The following is a 21,125-nucleotide window of genomic DNA, read 5'->3' on the forward strand; positions in this document are numbered from 1 at the left end:
AAACACAGTAACGACAACGGAAAAGGCTTTTGCTTGAACTTTGGTTAATTGTTTAACTGGCTTATTTAAAAAATCTGATTTCTCCAGAGTGTTTTATGTAGAAGTTAAGATACGAGCGGAGCTGCTGCACTTCTGAATATAAAATAGGAGCGGGTGGCACAGTATGGTGAAACAGGCCCCGGAGCCAAGATAGGAATCAGCTGAAAACAGATTTCCCATGTGCTGCAGTCTGCAAGATTCATGTGACACAGTTTGTAACACTGCATGAAGGAGAACGAACTTATTTAAAGACTGAATGTGCTTCTTAAAGGAACACTTCATCGCCCCCAAAGGCAATTTGTGTGTCAGTTACTCATCCTTTATTACATCCAGTTTGTGACAAAAACTGTTCTTTTATTGCACGCCTCCACCAAAAACAGTGACTCCAAAATAGAAAGAATCCTCAGTAAATTGACGTCATATGGGGCCACGTTAAACAACAGCGAAACATCCGTTTAGAGTCCAAGGCTCATTTATTCATTGGTATGCTTAATGCTTCCCAAACAGACCACAATTTCTAACTGAAACTGATCTAAAAGTTAAACCTATCCATGCTCTCCTCAAAACCAGACTCTATTGACTAAAACAGTAACTTAACCTCACTGAACACAGGAGCTGCTGGTCTAACGCTGCCTCCATCAGTTAGGCAGTTTGTGTTATTGTATTACTTTGGTGTTAAAAGGCTTTCTTCAGATTCAAAAATGTCACATTGTAACCCCAGCAAACTAACTGATCCAGGCAGTCGTAGACCAGCAGCTCCTGTGTTCAGTGAGGTAAAATTCCAGTTTTTATCAGTGGAGTCTGGTTTTGAAGAGAGCAAAGATAAGTTTCAATTTAAGTTAAGTTCCCTGTTGGAAAGGGATGTATGTTTGGGAAGTACTGAGCATATGAGTAATAAATAACACTTGGACTGTACTGCACGAGCTGTGTGAGAGTGTGTAAATGAATGTTTTGCGATATTTTTGCTGCTGATAAACCTGGACTCCATTTATGTAAATTCATAGCGAATTCTGTCAGTTTTTGGATTCTCATCCACTGTGGAGGGATGCAAGAAAAACAAAGTTCTCTTCACAAATTCAAACTAACACTGGGTGAGTAATTGATGGTGAAATGGCCATAAGGGGGCTAAAGTATTCCTTTAAGAAAATAACAACTGAGAATTGGCATCCTCCACACTGCATCTTTTTCTGAACTGGGTCATATTTATACAAGAAATCTTGTGGATTGCAAAGCTTTCCAAGTTGGACAGCAGTAAATTGGCAGTGATAATATTGAGCACAGTTCCCCTGATGTTGTTTGAGTTAGGGCTTCCACTTGGCATAAATACCATTTAATTAGTTTGTGTTAATTAGACCATATCTTGGTTTATTTGACAATGATTTATTGATGTTTAAACTCCCATAAAAAGCATCGCCAGGATGGACATCTTTTGTTGCGTGCTTTCAGTAGATAAAGAAAGGTTTTCGAGGGGCTCCCAGATTTAAGAGACTCCGGTCCTCATGGAGATGCAGCGCTGAGGGACCTTCATAGAGTGTTTCTGACAGCTGTTTGGACGCTGTGTGACAGCGTGGAGGTTTGGGGACTCAGGTGCTGTCTCCGCAGATTGGCCTTATCAGCCACGGACAGCGGCGAGGGGTTCCCCCCAGCGCTCGGCACATTCACCGGGTGACGAGCGCTGACAGCCAGGCCCAAATCGCATCTCCACACCGTCCCTTTCACCTACTCTGTGACTGAATGACTCGGAGTGCGTGGGCTGGTGTGGAGGGGGGGCTCCCTTGGCAATGATAAATGGGCCACTCGTATGATTTAGCATATTCCTGGGGTGTGTGTATTATTTGCTATAGTGCCTGCGGCGGTCTGAGGGAGAAGTGGTGCTCTAATGTAGTGGCTCTCCATGATAATTGAATTGATGGAGCCCTGAGGGACGCCGACTTTTACTGAATAAAACTGCTTTATTTCTAAAACAAGTCATCTTAAAGGAATAGTTCAGGGATTTTAATAAAGCAGCATTGTATGGGCTACTTATTAAAAGACAGTATGTTAGGTACAGTAGATGACAGTTGACACAGCTCCAGTTTGAAGAAGCAGACTAAAGTCTGACACTAAAGCTAAGCAATGCACTGCTGTGGATGGGGGGCCAGCCGCAAAATGTATTTTAGCCACCTAAGAAAAGCCCCACCTAAAATATAGGAAACAAAACATTAGAAAAACATAATGTGCAACTTGGCAGGAAATGTGCCACAAAGTGCAAAAAAATAGTTAAAGATGAAAAAAAGAGTAGATCTTATCAAAAATATCTAGAAACTATTATTTTCAAATAATCACAATTGTATAATTATGTAATTCAGGTACAGAAAAAAAGGCCCTTTTCCTGTTTGTTTTTACTTTTCTTTTTTTTGCTTTTTGTTCTTATACTATTTCCTTGTAACTTTTGACTAATTTAATGCATTTTTTCTTGCTATTTTTTATTATATATTATATTATTATATATTATTTCTTGCAATTTTTGACGAATTTCTTGCTAACTGTTGTGAAATTTATTTTTAAGTTGCTCATTTCCTTCTTCCCATGTTTTTTTTTTCTTTTTAAAGAAATCAAGCCAGTTTAACACAGGTTTCAAAGGGCTCCCCATCTGTGCTCTTATCAAAGCCACCAGACTCCATTGACTAAAACACTCATTTGAGCTCACTGAACACAGGAGCTGTTGGTCCACAGCTGCTTCGATTCGACGATCGCTTTGTGCTATTGTGCGACTTTGGTGAATCTGAACTAACTCTTTGACACATCAAGGTTAAACAATAACACAAGCAAGTTAACTGATCGAGGCAGCAGTAGGCCAGCAGCTCCTGTGTTCAGTGATGTTAAATCACTGCTTTTCTTGGTGGAGTCTGGCCTGAAAGAGAGCGAGTTAATGGCTTTATTTTCCAGTCGGAAATTGCTGTCTGACATGAAGGTAAAGCAGTGAAATTACTCTAAATATAACGTACTCTTAAACTGATATTGATTCTTTTTTTTAGGTTGGACTTTTCATATGTGGCTAAAATATTTTTTTTCACTGCCCCCCATCCACAACATTGCTTAGCTCCCATGTCAGACTCCAGCCTGCTTCTTCAAACTGGGGGCATGCCGACGGACATCTATTGTATGTAATACACTGACTATTGATAAGTACTTCATACAAACCCTCTTAAAAACATCTGAACTATCCCTTTAAATAAACACATATCAATAAACAAGCACATATAAACACATAACACTGTATCCTGAGATTCAAATACACTTTTTGAAGCATAAATACCTTTGTTTTTATCCGACCCGGCGTTTCACATGTGCCCCGCGCGGCCAAAAATCCTCCTCATGTTACACTTTCATTTGAATTGCTGACGGGCGCACATGCACAAACAGCCATGTTTTATTTATGAATGAAGAACCTGCGCGGTGTATTGTGTCCCTGATGTTTGCTTTAGCAGCGAGCCAGAGATCCGCTCCCGGCCCTTTGATTAGGCAAAGAGCTCCGAAAACCGAGGCGAGGGGGGGGTTTGTGTGTAATGAAGAGATTATTGAGCCCCCTGAACTGTACCCCAAACCCTGCATGAACACAGTTGCAGATGGACAGAATCAGAGCCACTGTATGCACTTAACCTGATAACACTGCGGCTCTTCTTTTACAGGAGGCAGCATGCAGGCACAACAAGGAGAGCCAGAGGTCTCTAATTAATTTAGAGTCCTCTGTGGATCTTGGAGGGTATCAGGGGGGTTCGAGTCTACTAGTAATTCAGCTCGGATGAATACCATTACCATCTAATGCAGTCCAATTACAGCAGCATGGCTCATTCTGCAACTAATACAATTTTAGTTGATATAGAGGTGGAGGAAGTGCTCCCCATATCTCTTTGATCCCATTTATTTAAATACACCCAGTGCACTGAAATCAATAGCATCTCATTCAATCTCAAGCTTTACATGCTGGTGATAAATTCTGCCATATCTAGATGGTTAAATTTTTTTTTATCAAGCAGGAAATGAAAGCAGCAGCAGCAGAGGTCAAATTTAATCCCAAATCTGGACTTGTTTCAGATATATGGCTCGGTATAAAATCCTGCCCGGGCCATTTTATAGATTACTCGGCCTATTCAATCTGATATTGCTTTTTTTTTTCTCTCCTCCAACCGGTTTGTTAGGAGCTGGCTTTGTTAGTGTTTTATTCCAGGAAAATGTTGCCCTCCACAGGAGAGACCGGGTAGTGCAGGCCATTCAGAGAGTGAAGAGAGAGGATTATCTCCTCAATCATTGGATTAACTCGAGTAAATGTTCTCACTGAAAGTTGCAGAGCGTGTTTTCATCACGGCGTTGACTTTGAGATATCCTCCCAGCAGAGGTGTGGACTGGAGGCAGACTAGAGTCACGTTTTTGATGACTTTAGGTGATGATGATAGATGACCATAGGAGAAACACACACACACTTGTGTCTATTTCAGGTTATTTTGAGGTAATTTTCTCTCTTTAGTTGTTTTGAGTCTCTTTGTGGTTGTTTCACAAATTTGATTACTTCAGACTCGACCAAAAAAAGCCCTGCAATCTGACTTAGGCTGTAAGACCAGTGAGTCATGACTTCACTTGAACTTGAGACTTTTGATTTGACAATACTTGACACCAGGGTTCTTACAGTTAACCCCAAAATCAAAGTTTTTTTACTTTTTATCCATTTTTGTAGTCATATTGTGGCTCTTTGCAGTGCCTTTGCATCTCTGTTTAGACAATGTGTTTCCATTTTTGGAGACATTTTGTGTCTTGTAGTTTTTTGGGCTATTTTATAGTCATGTTGTGTATAGGACTTGGTTGTTGTCTTGAGATTTATCAGCATTGATTGGGACTTGACTTGGGACTGAGCAGCCCTCAGATCAGACTGATCAGGTTTTGCAGTTTTTGTGTCTTATTGTGGTTGTTTTGTCCATTTTTTGCAGTCATTTTGTGTGTTTGCAGTTGTTTTGTCTACTTTTGTAGTCATTTTGGATTTAGGACTTGGCACATTACTTGAGATTCATCAGTTTTGGGTGCAAAGACTTGAGACTGCCATGTGACTTGCAAAACAATGACTTGGCCCCTCTTTTCATCCCAGTGCATTGATAAAGGTTTTCTGCCTTTGTCGAGCTTATTAAAGAATATGCTTTGAGTTACCACAGAGGAAAAAAAGAAGTTGGTTCACACAATAAACATTTCAACCCAAAGTAACTGTAATGTATTGCTGGGGATTTCTGGCCACATAAGATATGGTAATGTTTGATTTAACAGCCTTGTTAAACCACTGAAATTATACATTGAACAAAAGCAACGGAGAGCTTTTTTACTACAACGCTGGCCGTAAATCCTGCGTTGTTATTGAGGCTGCTGGCAAGACTGTGTCAGCAGACTCACAGTGGTCGTGGTTTATGCCGGGGGGCGTTAACAAAAATCAGCACTAAAGCTACCGTGCTTTTGTGAGAATCCAGGCCAATGTTGCTGAACAGTATTGTACACACTCATATTCAAAGAAAAGCCCTTTGTGCTTGTTTGCACTGAGGTGAAAATCAGCTAAACTGCTGCATGCTGGAGGCTGCACTTGTAATTAGCAACTTTTTAGTGCCTTTATTAAAAATATATTTCCACCCTTAAGGAGAAAAACTTTGCTATGTAAGTAAATATTAGTAATCTGCTTGCAAAATGCTGAAGGGATTAACACATTTACATCTCCATCTCTTGGCCTGTTTATTCTCAATTGGACAGTCCAACCCTAAATCAAAAATACTTCATTTGATTACTTCCACGAGCATATGATTAATGTACTAAAAGTGTGTTACATTTGATGTACTAACAATGTTCTTAATATACTAACCAGATGTCTTTAGTGCTAGTAAAGATATACTAAAATAGAATTAAATGTACTTGGCCCTTGCTGTTTTGAGACAGGATTAATATGCAGTAATTTATACTTAAGTACAACTTTTTCTAATAATGTTGTACTTTTTAAAAAAATATATGCTATCATCCAAATTTGTTTATACTGGGAGTATTTTTTTAAATTATATTTTGAGTGCACTTGAAAGTTGTTACAACTAAACTATACTTAAAATGTGTTTAACAACTCAGTTATAAATATATAAATATTGGAATTTATCTGCAAACTGGATTAATTACAATACACTTAAAATAGGGGGAACAAGTTCAATTTTAAAAGTGCAACATTAGTGAAAAAAAATGTACTATTTGAATCTAACTGGATCATGATTTTGGGAGAGAGACATTGCTTTAGTGTTTTATTAAATTATTATTATTGTTTTGGCACTTTAAGCACCTTAAATTAATTGAGTGCCATCAGAAGGCAGAAGTCTCTACGGCCGACATCTCCAACAATCAGCAGCACACACCAAAACAATCTAGACTGAAAAATAACACTACAGGTAGAAGAGAAAATGTCAGATTTTGGGGTGAACTGTCCCTTTAAAGAGAGAAGAAGCCAGAAAGTGATTAGTTCTGGTCCAGATATATCGGTCCAGCTCTTGGCAGGGGGATGTACCACTTTATGCCTCTGTACGGCTGGATTTACAGCGGCCATTACTCCTGACAGGGGGAGCCTCCCTGTTGTGTAAAGAGCCGCTCGGCAGAGCGGTCCTGAATTTACGGCCACAGCGAGGAGCAGAACTGGTTTTAATGGTGACTCGGGTTTAATATTCTCTCTCGCCGACCCAGTTACAGTCTGCTTTTGTGACAGAATCCCTGCCAAGCAGCAATTCACTGTAATGAAATATGATTGTATACTATGGTCACGGTGTAAAATGGCAATTTTCTTTCCAGTTGCTTTTTTTTTTTGTCTTTGCAGTTTAATTTTATAGTGTGGCTTTAAATCGTGGTTGACATGTTGATAAACAAAACGTGATTTTAGGGACTTTTTTTCTGTGTGTACATCTTTCAGTCAGTATTCTTTCACACCACTAGATGTCCTCATAATGCTTGTGTGTGAAAGAGCACTTCAGCGTCTCGATACGCTGAATGATGACACCATGAGTGGTGCTTAAAGATGAGTCCAGAAAAAAACAGATTCAATCTGAGTTTTTCTACCGTCCAGAGAGACATTCATTTTACGTGGCAGTGACTGATCTCCCCTTTCAAGGCAGATAATGATGTATAATCTTTTACCAAGGACTGACAGGATAATCCTCTGCTAAATTTACAGCCAGAAAGCGACACTATAATGATTTAACTCCTTTATTTTCAGATTAAATCATCTACTCTTTGTTAAGTGCAAACTCAAATCTCTTACTCAGCAATAACTGGTTGCAAAAGAAGCAACTCACTTTCGCCTCGGACCAGTTATTTTCCAATCTCCAGCTGATATTCCTGACAAGACAGTGACAGATGGTAGATCACTTAAACCTTCCGCCAAGAAAATGGAGCCAATTGCTTTGTCATAAATTGTCAGCGGCACAAGATGCCAGGCTTTGTGCCGAGACTAAGAAAATGTCAGCTAAAATCCTCAGCCTCTCTGTGAGCGGTTGCTCAAAGCTCCTCCGCACTCAAAAAAACTCACTCGCAGTGCCAAATTTTTCCTCTCCTCAAGGAGGGAGCGTGCCAGCGCAGGGCCGCAGACTTTGAAGTTGGGTTTGAGGCGAGGACGTTTCTCTCTTTCGGGAGCAGGTGGCTGAGGCCATCAGACTGAGAAGAATCCAATTAAAAAGTGGGAAAAAAAGAGCTTTCATTTTGGAATTGTCTCTGGTGAAAAAGGGACAGATAAAAATGGTTATGTGATCTGTGGAGACCCTACACATCACAGACTTTGAAACTTCACCAGGATGATCGGGTTAACTCAGATGAAACCAAACTTGAGAGAAAAAGTCCACAAAAGTTGAGAAGTTCTGTATGTAACTTTTTTACCATATTGCCAACGGGTGAACCGGTTCTAACGTCGCATAAAACCTGAGACTTTCTCCAACTTTCCCGTTTGCCTGAAACTGCCGGTGGACTGACTTATTTAAAAATAACTCAGATTACACTCCAGGTGTCCTTCTGCGTCTGCTGTTGACGTTACGTAATGCCGCTACGGACGCCAGATGTCACCAAAAGCACACGGTGGGATTATGCGTATACAACGTACATCTGGTCGCGTTCTCAACTGATGCCGCCCTTCACGTAACATGCTGCGGCCATCTTGTGACGCATCATAACACTGTGAACGGCTCCGTCCGGCTGTATTCTCCGCTGATGTCGCCCGGTGGTGTATCGCGCTGCGAAAGGTGGCTTTTGGTGTCAGTCTCTCCTGCCAAAATCACTGTAAAAGTTACCTGCCAAACGGCTAACTGCCGCCAGCCGAAACAGCTTACTTCCGGTTTAGCTTGATCCTGAACTTGAATTGAAATGAAATTATTTAATCTTGCAGCTCTTCTAGACTTTGTAAAAGTAATCAGACAGAAAAGATCATATCCTGATAGTAAAACTACCTATTTTGATACTGAATTTTGTTTTTTTACAGATGTCTCTTTAACAATGTAAGTTAATGGCAAAAAAGTGTTTTTGGGCCACGGGGCATCATGTGACATTGTAATTACACTGGTCTCTTCAAAAACTGTCTTCTAAGCTCAGAGCACTTCCTGGTTATCCCTGACAAAATACTGTCTGAGTGGATTTGTTAGTTGCAAATGACTTTTTCAGCTAACATCAAGAAGCAACCGATTGATTTTGCCAACAATAAATCATGAAACGGTAGTCTACAAGCGCTTTGCACTAGTTGACAGCAATGCAGTGGTGGTCATTGAGTTACGTGTAACCTCAGCTGACGTTAGTGAGCGAGCTGTAACGTAGATATTCTGCGTGGTTGCTCTTTATGTCAGCTGATGTCAATCGCAGACTGTGAGCTAAAAAGTATCATGGAGCCAGCGGCCAAAAGAAATAACTTTGCAGATAGAAACAGTAGTCTAAATAGGACTGAAAGTTTTTTAAGTTTCACATAGATACTTCAAAAAACAGCACTTAAAAGAGGTGAAAAGTATGTAGGATGGAAAAAAGACTGTTTTTTTGTTATTGAGCTTTAATTTTGCACCTTACTTGAGCCTCTTCACTTCTACTATCATCCTCTCACTGATGAGCTGAATTCGAAATACATCAAAAGTTAAGTCAAGTGAGGTCATATTTACTCATAAAAATCGACTTTTTCCACAAAGTAACTAAGCAACATCATTGTATCAAATAAATAAAACATGCAAGAACAGAGCACAGTCTGTGTGTGGGGGAAGATAAGAGAGACGGCTGCCGTTATGGTGAGCTATTCATAGTTATTTCAGCGTTGGTGCACATCTTCTGAGGAAGGGAAGTGTGAAGGCTCGGGGACCTTGATGCTGTTGATATGCACGCTTAATTTCGTAGCTCAGCGCTGAAAGTAAATGAGGAGAAAGATTGAGGTGTGCGAGACCAGGCTGTTGCTTGACATTTAGTGTGAACTTTCTGTCATGGCAACAGACTGAAGGGGAGGATCATTAAAACATTTCAAAGTAACAACAAACTATGGAAATAATGCCAATCAGGCTGCTTAAAATGCCATCGTGCCCCTCTCCTCTTGTTTTTCATCGGTGGATATTAAACTAAAGGATTTTTGTAGACTTTTTATCACAGGTTTCTTGGTGATGTTTGAACATTGTGTTTTCACTTACATTTTTCCAAGGAGAGTCACGAGCAGAAATTACATCCTCTCAGGGATTCGGGGACTTACACTCAAGGAACCATAAATATAGCACGTATGACTTCGGGATGATGAGGGATGATCTTTTGAGCCTTTAGGCCACACACCACTGGCAGATAACCGCTCTTATTTTTGTGTCCGCAGCGAGAAAAGCTGATCCACGAGCTAGAGGAAGAGCGACGCCTGCGACTGGAGAGCGAGAAGCGTCTCCGGGAAGTGACGGAGGAGTCCGAGCTGGGACGGGCGCAGATGGTCTCACTGCAGCAGCAATTCTCCAGGTAAAAGAGGCTGAAAGTAGACAGCACTTGATGTCATGGAAAGACTGCAGTGAGCATAAAACCCTGTTTATTACCCATAGATGATTCGTTGCTAAGTTGTTTTTAATAGCTATAATATTTAGGCTGTGTGTTGTGTCGGTAGGTGGACAGTTTAGGGGGACGCAGGAGACACATCCCCCACAATGTTTAAAACTGCATTCATCCACCACCCAAAAAAAAAACATAGAAGTAGCAGAAGACTTTCATTTATACAAAATTGAAGACATTAGGACCATAAATTGATGCAGAAAATGGTAGAAATTGGTGCATAAAATTTTTTTTGAGAGGACATTTTTGGTTGTGTCAACTTGTCTTCTCAAATTCAGTCAACGTAAAACTTTAAGGTAAGGACACTAACATTCTTCAGTTCAAACAGATAGTTTCTTTTTGCAGTTTGAGTGTTTGATGTTAGAAATTTTCTGGTGGAGGTCGCCCTGTTTCTTATGTGTAGGTATATTTACTCAAGTATTATAGTTATGCAAGTATGTGAGCATTTTAAAAGTCTTGTATGCAACTTTTTTTTACATATATTTGCTTGTTTACCAATGGGGGAACAGATTGTAATATTACTTAAAATCTAAAACCTTCCCGACTTCCTCAGTTGCCTCCAGCAGCCTTTTAACTGACGTCTATGATGAATTTTGGATGAAATTTCTCGGACGTAAAGTCATGCGTGCTCACAAATGCCTTTTCTCTCTACAGCTTCGCTAAAGCGCCAACAGTGTGCAACAGTAGCTCATGTTTGCTAAGAAAGTGAGTCTGTTAACGTCAAAAAACAATCAGACACCGTAGCGTCAGGGTTTGAGCTTAATGAATTCAAAATACTACAGCCGCTGCCCAAAAAGGTCCGTCCCCAGAACTGCCATCCGCTCCCCGGCGAAGAAATTCCTTCGAGCTGCAGAGAGTGAGGTGGATGCACTGCAGGGTGCACCAGCTGATTTTTGTCCAAATTACAGTAAACTGTAAAATTAAGTACTCTACACTATATATTTATTGCCCCATGTGCTGAAAAATCCCATAGTAGGCAATATGTAAAATGTTTTGTGATGTTGTTGTTTTTCACGTTCACGTGTTTCCTCTAGGATTTTTCAAAGTCCAGATGAAATCGCTGATGTTTTTCACTTAACACAAAACTTTGCTAAATTATCTTGTTGGCAGTTTTTCTGCACAGAACCTTTAAAATGATTTTCCAGACAATAAGACTCATATTTGAGGCCATGGTATGAGTCAGACTAATAGACATCGAAGGCTAGAGGGTAGATTACATCATAGGTAGTTACGTCTTATCATTTCCCATCTCTCTTTTTCCACATTTCATGTTATCTCTCAATTTTCAGGTAATAAATAAAAACATAAAAATGTCCCCAAAATACTAAAAATACAGATGTAATAACCAATATTTGAAAGGTGGAACAGACAAATTAAAAACAAAAGTTTCTGGCATTTAACTTCCATTTCTTTTCGACAAAAGTCGTCGACTTTTGGCAGCAATATCTTGCAATCAGCACTTTCTCTTTATAACCTGAAGAATCAATACGGCTTTCTCTCTCTCGCCATGTCTTTGTTCTCGCCATTTTGTCGGAGTACTTCAGTGATATTTCTCTGCGCCACTTGACCTTGTCATCAGGAAAAGATGGGCTGATGCATCGCTTTTTGCTCTCAAAGGGAGAACTCCTAAAGCGTGAAGAGCTCAAACAATGCTCTTGTCATAACTTGAGTATAACCTCTAATTCATGAGCTGTTCCTCCATCTCGCAGCCGCCGAGGTGTGACAGTGTGGGACGGCAAATCAGGAGTCGGAGCCGAGTTGATGCCTTAATTAGGCGATAGGCATTCAGTGCTTTACTTACTCAAAAAAAAAAAAAAAAAAACGGAGGCCAGAGGATTTCACATTAACTGCTTATCTTCTCATTAAGTTGGTGGAGAAAATCCTGTACATTTTAAGAGCAGACGAGGGCAGAGTCGCCGCCAGGGGAGGAATGAAATATTTAAGAGCCATTACAAAGATTTAAAATGTTCCACTGATGCCTCTGAATTTAACTCACTTATAGTCCTAACATCCTTTTTGTGAAAGAAACTCCTCACATCACATTTATTCAGTTCAGTAACAACAGCCTTTTCCAGCTGTTATCACAGGGGTTAAAGGTCCTTTCGCCGCAGTTTTAGGGCATTTCATCCATTTTTTCACCCTTTTTTCTCCAGGTAATTTCCAGTTATCATGCCTTTCTGATCAGTTTGAGGTCACTCATTCTTGAGAAGCGGGACAAAAACTTAATTTATTCTCAATTAGGCTGTGAAAATACATTTTACATATAAGTGTATAGTTAAAGAGACTCATATAGATCTGTACTTTATGCACCTAGCAGCTTATACACAATCAGTTTCTACATTTATCATGTATCAGGTCTATCAAATAAATCAAATAAAAAGTTTCAAAATTAACAAATCAAATTTAAAAAAACTATCAAAATTGAAAAGAAAAACACTGTTCTTTGAATACATAAAAAAACAACAACAACAAAGCAACCAAAATACCCTCCACCCTAAATAGTAGGCTGATGATATATTGCAACAGGGGTCTTCATTTTTGTGCCTTAAATATGGTGGTTGTGACAAGTGAAGCTGAAGAGCGGCAGACTCAAATGCCGTTATCAGGCATACAACGTGCTCTTAATTGATAATTTATGCCGTGTGCCAACTCTAAAACCAAAATATGAAAGTATGAAAAGAAATAGAAAACTAGTCTTGCAAAAAAAGGCTTTTATGTCAGAGGCCAAAAAAGCAGGTGCTCGAGCACCACCTGCTTGTGCATGTGTCTGTTCATGCAGCTCAGCTGCAAAAACAGCCTTTTACAGCTTTTACTGCCGGGTATAAGGGTCCTTCAGGCGCAGTTTTTTCATGGAATTTCATCCAGTTTTTCTTTGTTTGGTTTGTCAGTAGCAACCCAAACAGGACATAACCTTTTACAGGTAATTATCATGACTTCCTGCTCAGTCTAAGGTATATAAATCATCCTGAATAAACACGTCTGAACCAATTTTATATCTCCAACATAACTGCACCTGTCCATGTGTGCACGGATTTTACTGCGAGAGACATTGTCTGACCTGTGTGTCGACACCTCGGCAGGAAATAAGCGATAATATTTGCAGAGTACATTCCCTCCTCGGGTCAGACTCTTAAAGGGGGGCGGATGTACTGTAGTGGTGAATGAGTAGATAGCAGAGCAGCAATATGAGAGTCCATGTCTCGCAGCGAGAGAATGCACCGCAGTTCTATTAGAAATATATAAAGCTTATCCCTGATTGGGTCCTGCACAGGTCCCCGTGGAGACAGCTGAATTTGTCGCCATGGCAGGGGTCGCCCAGATGGATGATTCTCATTGGACGCCTGGCGAAACTGTGCCTCTGCAATATAGACAAAGATTCCATTATGTGCTCAAAAAAGCGCTTATCGAAGACGGGGACGTTCAGGCGTTGTCATTCCGGTGGCGTTGCTCATTGTCATCATGCTGGATTGCTGTAATTTTGCCGCGTCGTCAATGGTTTTGTGACTCTTTGGGGGACTTCCCTTTTACAAGTTATGTCCCCTCCACCTGCACACAAACACGCTAACAGGATTTCAGTCTAACTCTTAATCTTTGTTTAAGCGTTGCTGAGCACTTATCTGAATGTGAATGAACGAGTGAGCCGAGTGAGCATCCGCACATGCCAGCAACGTGTGTGTGAAGTGTGTTTACCTGGAGCCTTCAGTGGATTAACATGCTTACATGGCAGCCAATAATCGGTGGCTCTGCGCCGTGGTGCCAGATGGGACATCAGTGAGGTCACTTTAATTAGCGACTTACAAGCCAGAAAAAAAAAGGAAAAAGGAAAAGATAACTCGGTCACCGGGCTACTACAAATGTGAACCTTTGCCCGACACGTGCGTGCTTCATACGCACACTCACCAGCTCGGCGAGACCTTCATGCATATCTCCCGATTGATTTCGTCTTGTATTTGTGGGGCATTAGGGGAATAGAAACCTCAGTTCATCAATGTGTCTTTTGAGATAACACCCGCAAATCATGTTTAAGTGGACATCCAATCTTTTAAATAGACTGCAATCTGTTTGACCTCAGGCGACGATTGATTTGCGTATTGCTAATTAATTGAGGCTGTGCTTTGAATCAGGAAGATGGAAGTGAAGTTATTCCAATTTAAAGGATGAAAGCCAGCCAAAGCTGAGATATTAAACGCTGCACCAGTGATACTCAACTTATGGCCAACAGGGTGCCAGTACCCCCCCTCCCATAAAGTGCCAGAGTGCGTAAAACAGCATCAAAATAGAGCTTGTTTTTCACAAAAAGTGTAAGTTGCGGATCACCCATACCCCCCCCAGAGGTTCTTGCTAAGATCCCAAATGTCCTAAAATCTTGTAGAAAATTCCTAAAATCCTAGAAATGTCCTAAAATTCGAGAAATGTCCTAAAATCCCAGTAACATGTATGGTGTTGCTGAGACTGGCCCCTGGCCTGTCATTTTGCAAAACTGGCCCCCTGACCACAGCAAGCTGAGTATCCCTGCACTACACAAATGAGTGTGTTCAATGGGTTTTTCTCACATTGCCAAAAATATTCAGATTCACTTAATAGTGTTTTTTGTAGCTTGCACCAGGAGACAGTGGTGTTGTGTGATGATATGAGACAAAAGGTAATGAGCTGCTTGTTACAGTATCACACACATGAACAAACACAACAAAAAGGAAAAGATCAGACAGTTAGAGGAACTCTGGGAAATCTCATCTTCTTTACAGTCTTTGTTTGCAAGCCTCTGTAATGCTTATTTTTTTTATGTAATATAAGGCAGAAGTCGCCCAAACTAGAGCAATTGGCCTTCTTTTATTTACTTTCACCCACTAAAAAAGCTCAATTTGCGTCCGTTTTCTCAGCTGAGAGCCCTGCATTCCTCAAGTGACTCGTGGCCGTTTAGCTCCAGACATAGGTGCACACACCCTCCCCCCGCCTGCTGTGGGTCACATGCCCAGCCCCTCCTGACTTGGGTCAACCCCCCAGGGCTTCACCACCACTAGCATGGCCTGCCGTCATTAAACTCCCAGCGGATTAGTGGGAGACTCCAGCCCACAGCCCCAGCAGCCCACCCTGGACGTCCCACAAGACATTTTAAGAGCCAAGGGCAGGGACAGAGGAGGTGAGAAAAGATGGGGACACAGCCAAGAGTTCTTGTCCTTAAACAAGCGAGAAAATGAAATTAATTGCAGAGACAGAAATATAATCCATCGAGTGCATTTGGACGTCTATTCAGCAAGGACACTTTGAGGCCTTGTGCACGTCCTGTCAGACTGGACAGGATGACCGGTGAGCAGACAGGAACATGGGGGCCACTGGGGGCCCTACGTGGCCTGAAGATGAGGGAGGCAGTTTTCAGGTAATGAGCAGTTTCAATTCAAACAACAAACTCAGAACCAGTGGCACCCGCAGATAATTTAAATAGAGACGGACACTGAAAATCTTGGGGTGGCACACCAAAACTAAAAGTAATAACTGAATTTTCGGATTTCGATTATGTTGTTGTAGTATACAGGTGGAACTCAAAGTGTTAACTGTACTAGTATTTGATAAAAAGTAATATTACTGTAAAAGAAACAAAGTATATCAGAATGTGATTTGTCTCTTATAACAGAGACAGTAAATGACTCTTACTGCCGTGTTAAACCACTGTTATTGTTTAGAAAACACTGCAGATGAGTATATTATGTGTCACTAGAGGCAGATGCAGTTGCGTTGTAAGTCACACCTGTTTTGTTTCTGCGATGCCAGTATGCTGTCTAAAATCACACACTGGAGCAGCATGATTGTTTAGCTGTTTGTAGAAATGCAAAGGAGGTATAAAGAGGGGACTTGTAACAACCTTTCGAGTGTGACCTACGTGTAAAAATGGCAGTTCAGATATCTTGAGGTGAAAGTTCAGGGGACAACTTTGAAAATGGTTATTCCAGGTTTTTCCTTGCAAACGTTTACCTGACTTTGTAGCGTTTTTTTGGCCCCCTTCCTGACAAGCTATGCTGATGTTGTTGGTACCAATGGTTGCCTAAGTTGTCTAGTTTTACACTACAAATAAGCATGCCAAAACCTTTTAAAGACAGCAATGTCAGCTGTGGACCGGGGTGGCCATGGCCCCCCACTCGGGAGCGCCACTGCTCGGGACAACTTTCTGAAGTAACTTGTTTGGTTTTTGCTTACACACTCATCCTCTTAAAGACTTTATTGTAGTCATCCCTTTGCCTGTTATGGAGATTAGACACTTCGAGAAGGGGAAAAAGAGAGTCCTTTTGTTGGCTGCTGCTCATAAGTCTGCTCACACACCAAACACAGAAGCTCAGGTTCGATATCTTGACGTTTGCGCTGCTCGGATTTATCTGTCTTGTTTTTGTTGCTTTTGTTCCCCGTAAGGCATTCGAGGTAAAGGTAGTTTGGAAATAAATTCCTCTTGGCTTCATTGTGATCGCAGTCATTGTCACCCAGAACACACGTGCGCTCATCAGCAAAACCGGGACGTTTACAGCCGACCCGGTCCACTTGACTTTGAATCATCGCCGTCTTGAAGGGCCCTCTTCGTGGCAGGATATGGGAGACTTACAGCTAGACTAACAACAACAGCAGACGATGACCGCTGCCTGCAGATTTACGGCTCGACAGCAGATTCTCTCTGCAGCATTACTCAGTGCGTGAGAACATGTGTGTGTGTGATGCAAACAGGGAGGAATGGCAGCGTTTTTCAAGTCTGGACGTGTTGTTTGGACAGTCACGCTCAGGTTGAGATCCCTCCACGGTCCGCAGAGTGAAGTTGCAGAACCGTGCATGCATTCATGTGCTACTCTCATTACGGCGGCGGCCTGCACAGCTGGAGCGCGCAGAGAGAGAGCTGAGTGATTGCACTCTGTTTGCAGATCAATGCCCTCTCCTCTAATCATCCAAGCATCCAGCCACGCCTGGACCAAGTGTTTTAATTTCATTCCAAATGGCCCCCCTGCATGCCTTTGGCGGCTGCAGGATTTAGCCGGATGAATCAGGGCCCTGTTCAAGACGACACATCTGGGGTCATTAACAGGATGGAGGGGGGTCAGTCTTTTTGAAGTCACTTCCTCGCTCCTGCCCAATGGGGACTGCGGCTGTTAAATAGATAATAGGTGTCTGGACTATTTTGGGAGCACCTCATATTTAGAGGATTTATTGGTTCATTCCAGCCCCTCTCTTTAACTTCCATATTTGAACAGGGAGTTATGTCTGATTGAGCTTAATTTGGGTTGTTCTACAGCAGGGACGCTCAGCTTGCTTTGCTCGGGGGCCACATTTTGCACAACAACAGGAGGCCAGGGGCCGGTTGCACCAGCCCCATACATGTTTCTAGAATTTTGGAACATTTCTTGGATTTTGGGACATTTCTAGGATTTTATCACTTTTCTAGTGTTTTGAGACATTTCACAGATTTTAAAACGTTTCTATTATTTTGGGACCTTTTTTGGATTTTAGGTTATTTCTCAGATTTAAGGACATTTCAAGGATTTTAGGACCTTTCTAGAATTTGAGGATGTTTAAAAAAACCTCTATTTTAATGATGTTTTATGCACTTTGGCACCTTGTGTGTACGAAAAGTGCAAAATAAATTCCCAGTGTGAATCACTTTATTTTTATTGTGAATTAGAAAATGCTTTGGGGTCACTTGGCCCTCTGTCAGGGGCCTTATTTGGCCCATGGGTCATAAATTGAGTATCACAACTTTACTCTATCACATGCGCTAAATTACCACCCCACAAGAGAGCTTTGCCACCAGTCTTCCTTCTTTTTCACAAAAAGTCTGTTGACTAACTAAGCACCACGCTGGGTTTGTGGGTCAAAGTGCGACCTCGTAACTATGTCAGACAATCACAAACACTTGTGTACACACACTCTACCCCTGCGAGCTTCCGCCTTGGATTAAACATGCTGGTTATGATGTTTATAGGCATGCTGAAAGAGGTCAGATTACAAGCTTTTGGGGAAGTAGGGCATCCATGCTCACATCATGATAGCTCGTCTGCTCTCTCTCTCCCTGCTTGTGAAGCTGGTGCTCGCAGATTGTAGCCTAAAGCCAAACAGCATGTAATTCAAACTGACCTCATGGTTGCAGTATAGATTTGGTAGTCTGGCAGCTGCTCTGGTTGACACATATACTCAGAGGCTGCTGTTATGCTCTGTGTATCGTGTTTTATAAGATAATTCTTTGTAAATGCATCATAAAAAGAGGTTTTAATGAAAAATTCTTGACATTTGCTCCTATACGGGGTCAGTTCACTCGCCTGCCTGTGTGATATCTTGGCACATTTGCTTTAAAATGACTGTAAATTTTAATCAAATATAAAAATTAGTTCACTGATACTGAAATGAATACGTCACCCCCCAAATTTGTGAAGAAAACTCTATTTTTTCTTGCACGCCTCCAGTAAAAGAAGGATCCAAAAAACTCAAAACCTCTTGATGAATTAAACACACAACTCGTGCAGTATAATCAAATTTTCATTTAGCCCTTTCCAACACGGAACTAAACTAAAAGTAAAACTTATCTGTGCTCTCCTCAAAGCCAGACTCCACTGACAAAAACACTCATTTTACCTTGCTGAACACGGGAGCTGCTGGTCCAGGCAAGGCAAGTCAAGTTTATGTGTGTAGCACATTTCGGAAACTCAAAGGCAATGCAAAATGCTCTACATAAAACATCAAAAGCACGAAGACAGAGTGCAAAAGAAACATGGTAAAATGCCATTAAAAACACTGCTATATAGCCTAAAAATTAAAACAAGCCAAAATATACTGAGACAGGCATAAAACTCAATAAATCATATTACAGTGTAGTGTAAGAAATAAAAAAAACACAAAGCAGACTTGTCCCAGCTAACCTGAGAGGTCTCGATGGTTTATAGTGTAAAATAGGTCAGAAATGCATTTGGACCCTAAACTATTTAGTTCTTTATAAACCTGCAGTAGTGATCTAAGATTATTTAGGAGAAAGAAAGCCAGTGTGAAGATCGATGTCTCGATCAGCTAGTTTGTTCGATTCAAAGCCAGACCCCATCGAGAGTTGGAGAAAGTCGTCTGTTTGGGTGTGATTGGATAAATGATACTGCACGAGTTAAATGAGAGTTTGTAAGCAGAAGGTTTTAATGTAGTTTTGCTGTTGAAAGACATGGACCCTGGTGATTTTTATTTATTGAAAGTTTTCTCAGGTTTTTTTGGACTCTTATTCACCATGGAGGCATGCAAGGAAAGCAACATTTTGCTCAAGAATTCAATTCAAATTCAGTCATTTGCCAGGTGAGGTTCTCCTTTAATATAATCATTTAAGCTCAACATGCAGCTTGACATTTGGATTTATCCATACGTCATCCGCCCCTGCTCTCCAACCTGACCCACCTACTACCCCATCCTCCCGGCTCCCGGTGTAAGTAATGGACTCCATGCTGTCAACAAGGTTTCCCACTGGGATGTCTTCCTCAGTCTCACATGTGGAGCACATATGCCTGTTGGAGACACAAGGCTCCTGCGAGATGCTCTCGAGAAACAACGGCCTCTTCATTGCTAACTGCTTCCTTTGGCCAGAGGTGAACATGTCATGAATTTGCACTCTAAATCCTTCCAAATGTAGCGGGAATGCTGGAGGGATGAAGAACTAAAATCTGGTTCTCTCCATATGTCTCTTTTAATTTATACTCTCGAAAGACTTGTCCTCAATTGCATCAAGTCAGAACCTCACATTTTAAGACGTTTCTATGAAGTGGAAATTAGTTAGACTCAAAGGAAAAAGAGGTCGGTAAACTATTCATATGAATCATTTAATCTTGAGTGTATTTCAGTGAATTACTCTGATGTTAAATAGACATCTTGTGTATAAAAAAAGCTCCTTTTCACAGCAGTAAAATGTAAAATAGCTGAAAATAGTTGAAAATCATCAACGAATATACAAAGAAAAACAAGGTGACTTACCAATTATTTATAACACATGCTTAGAACATAACAAATAAAAAAGAAATACAGGAAAAAGGGTAAAATAAGAATCCAATAATTTAAATCAAAAAATTATTAAATAATGAAGATATTAATGATAATTATTGCAGCAATAATAATGATGAAAATAACAACAATGATAAAAAATATGTACAGTAATAATATTTTAGTAGTTATACATAATTTAAAAAAAAAATCATGAAAAAAATGAAAATAAAACTTGAATATTTATATGAATCACTTAATCCCATGTGTATTTTGATATAGTTTTCTGATGTTATATAGGCAAAAAAAGCTCCTTCTTTTAGTAACAACTAAAAAAGGAAAGAAAAAGGTTAAATTAAATTGTTGTTTAGGGTAAAAGAATTATGAAAATAATAATAGAAGAAAACAAAATCATAAAATATCAGTAATAATAATAATGAAATAAAATTTTATTAAATAAAAAACTGCTGAGTGCTAAGAGTTTGGAGGGAGTGAAAGAAACCACCAATATTTATATGAACCATTTATTTGTAAGTGTATTTTGATAAAGCACTCTAATGTTAAATGGGCATCCTGTGTAAAAGAAAACCCAGAAAAAGCTCCTTTTCGCAGCAGTTGGTCAACAGATATCAAAATGAAATACGACTGTCGAAGAATACTAAACGCTTTGGCCTCTTGATCTCTTTTTTCTGTGGCATGTGTGTCTTGTTGATCAGGTTAAAGGTCACGAGGGGCACGGACCCTCGTAATGCTACCCCGCTGTAACACGCATGACTGATGTGCATGACTTTTACAGCTCTGAACTGTCCTCGAGGGCTCGGACTAAACCTTGACCAAAAGCATGTTGGCTCCCTCTTCATTTGGGTCACGTCGAAGAAAGGGTCTCCTTTGCATGTTTTCTGCAAAACAGCTCTAAGAGGATAAGAGTGGCTTAGGTTAAGCTAGGCAATCACCCGGTGGGCGTACATAAGTGATTTGCCGGAAAGGGGAGAAGAATGGAATATTCTTGTGCCAAAACGGACAGTTTCGCAGGGCCTCGG

General features: G+C 40.7%; 1 protein-coding gene across 3 annotated transcripts in view; it reads left to right on the forward strand.

Moving 5' to 3' along the window:
• LOC121962709 (nck-associated protein 5-like) overlaps positions 1 to 21,125 on the forward strand; it is a 106,040-nt gene that overhangs the window by 22,523 nt on the left and 62,392 nt on the right. For all 3 annotated transcript variants that reach the window (XM_042512965.1, XM_042512964.1, XM_042512963.1), the window contains exon 3: positions 9,890 to 10,023. In XM_042512965.1, the coding sequence (XP_042368899.1) occupies positions 9,890 to 10,023 (134 nt within the window). The remainder of the gene's footprint in view (positions 1 to 9,889; positions 10,024 to 21,125) is intronic.

This window comes from Plectropomus leopardus, chromosome 24 (genome assembly GCF_008729295.1).
Source record: "Plectropomus leopardus isolate mb chromosome 24, YSFRI_Pleo_2.0, whole genome shotgun sequence".
Taxonomy (NCBI): Eukaryota; Metazoa; Chordata; class Actinopteri; order Perciformes; family Serranidae; genus Plectropomus; species Plectropomus leopardus.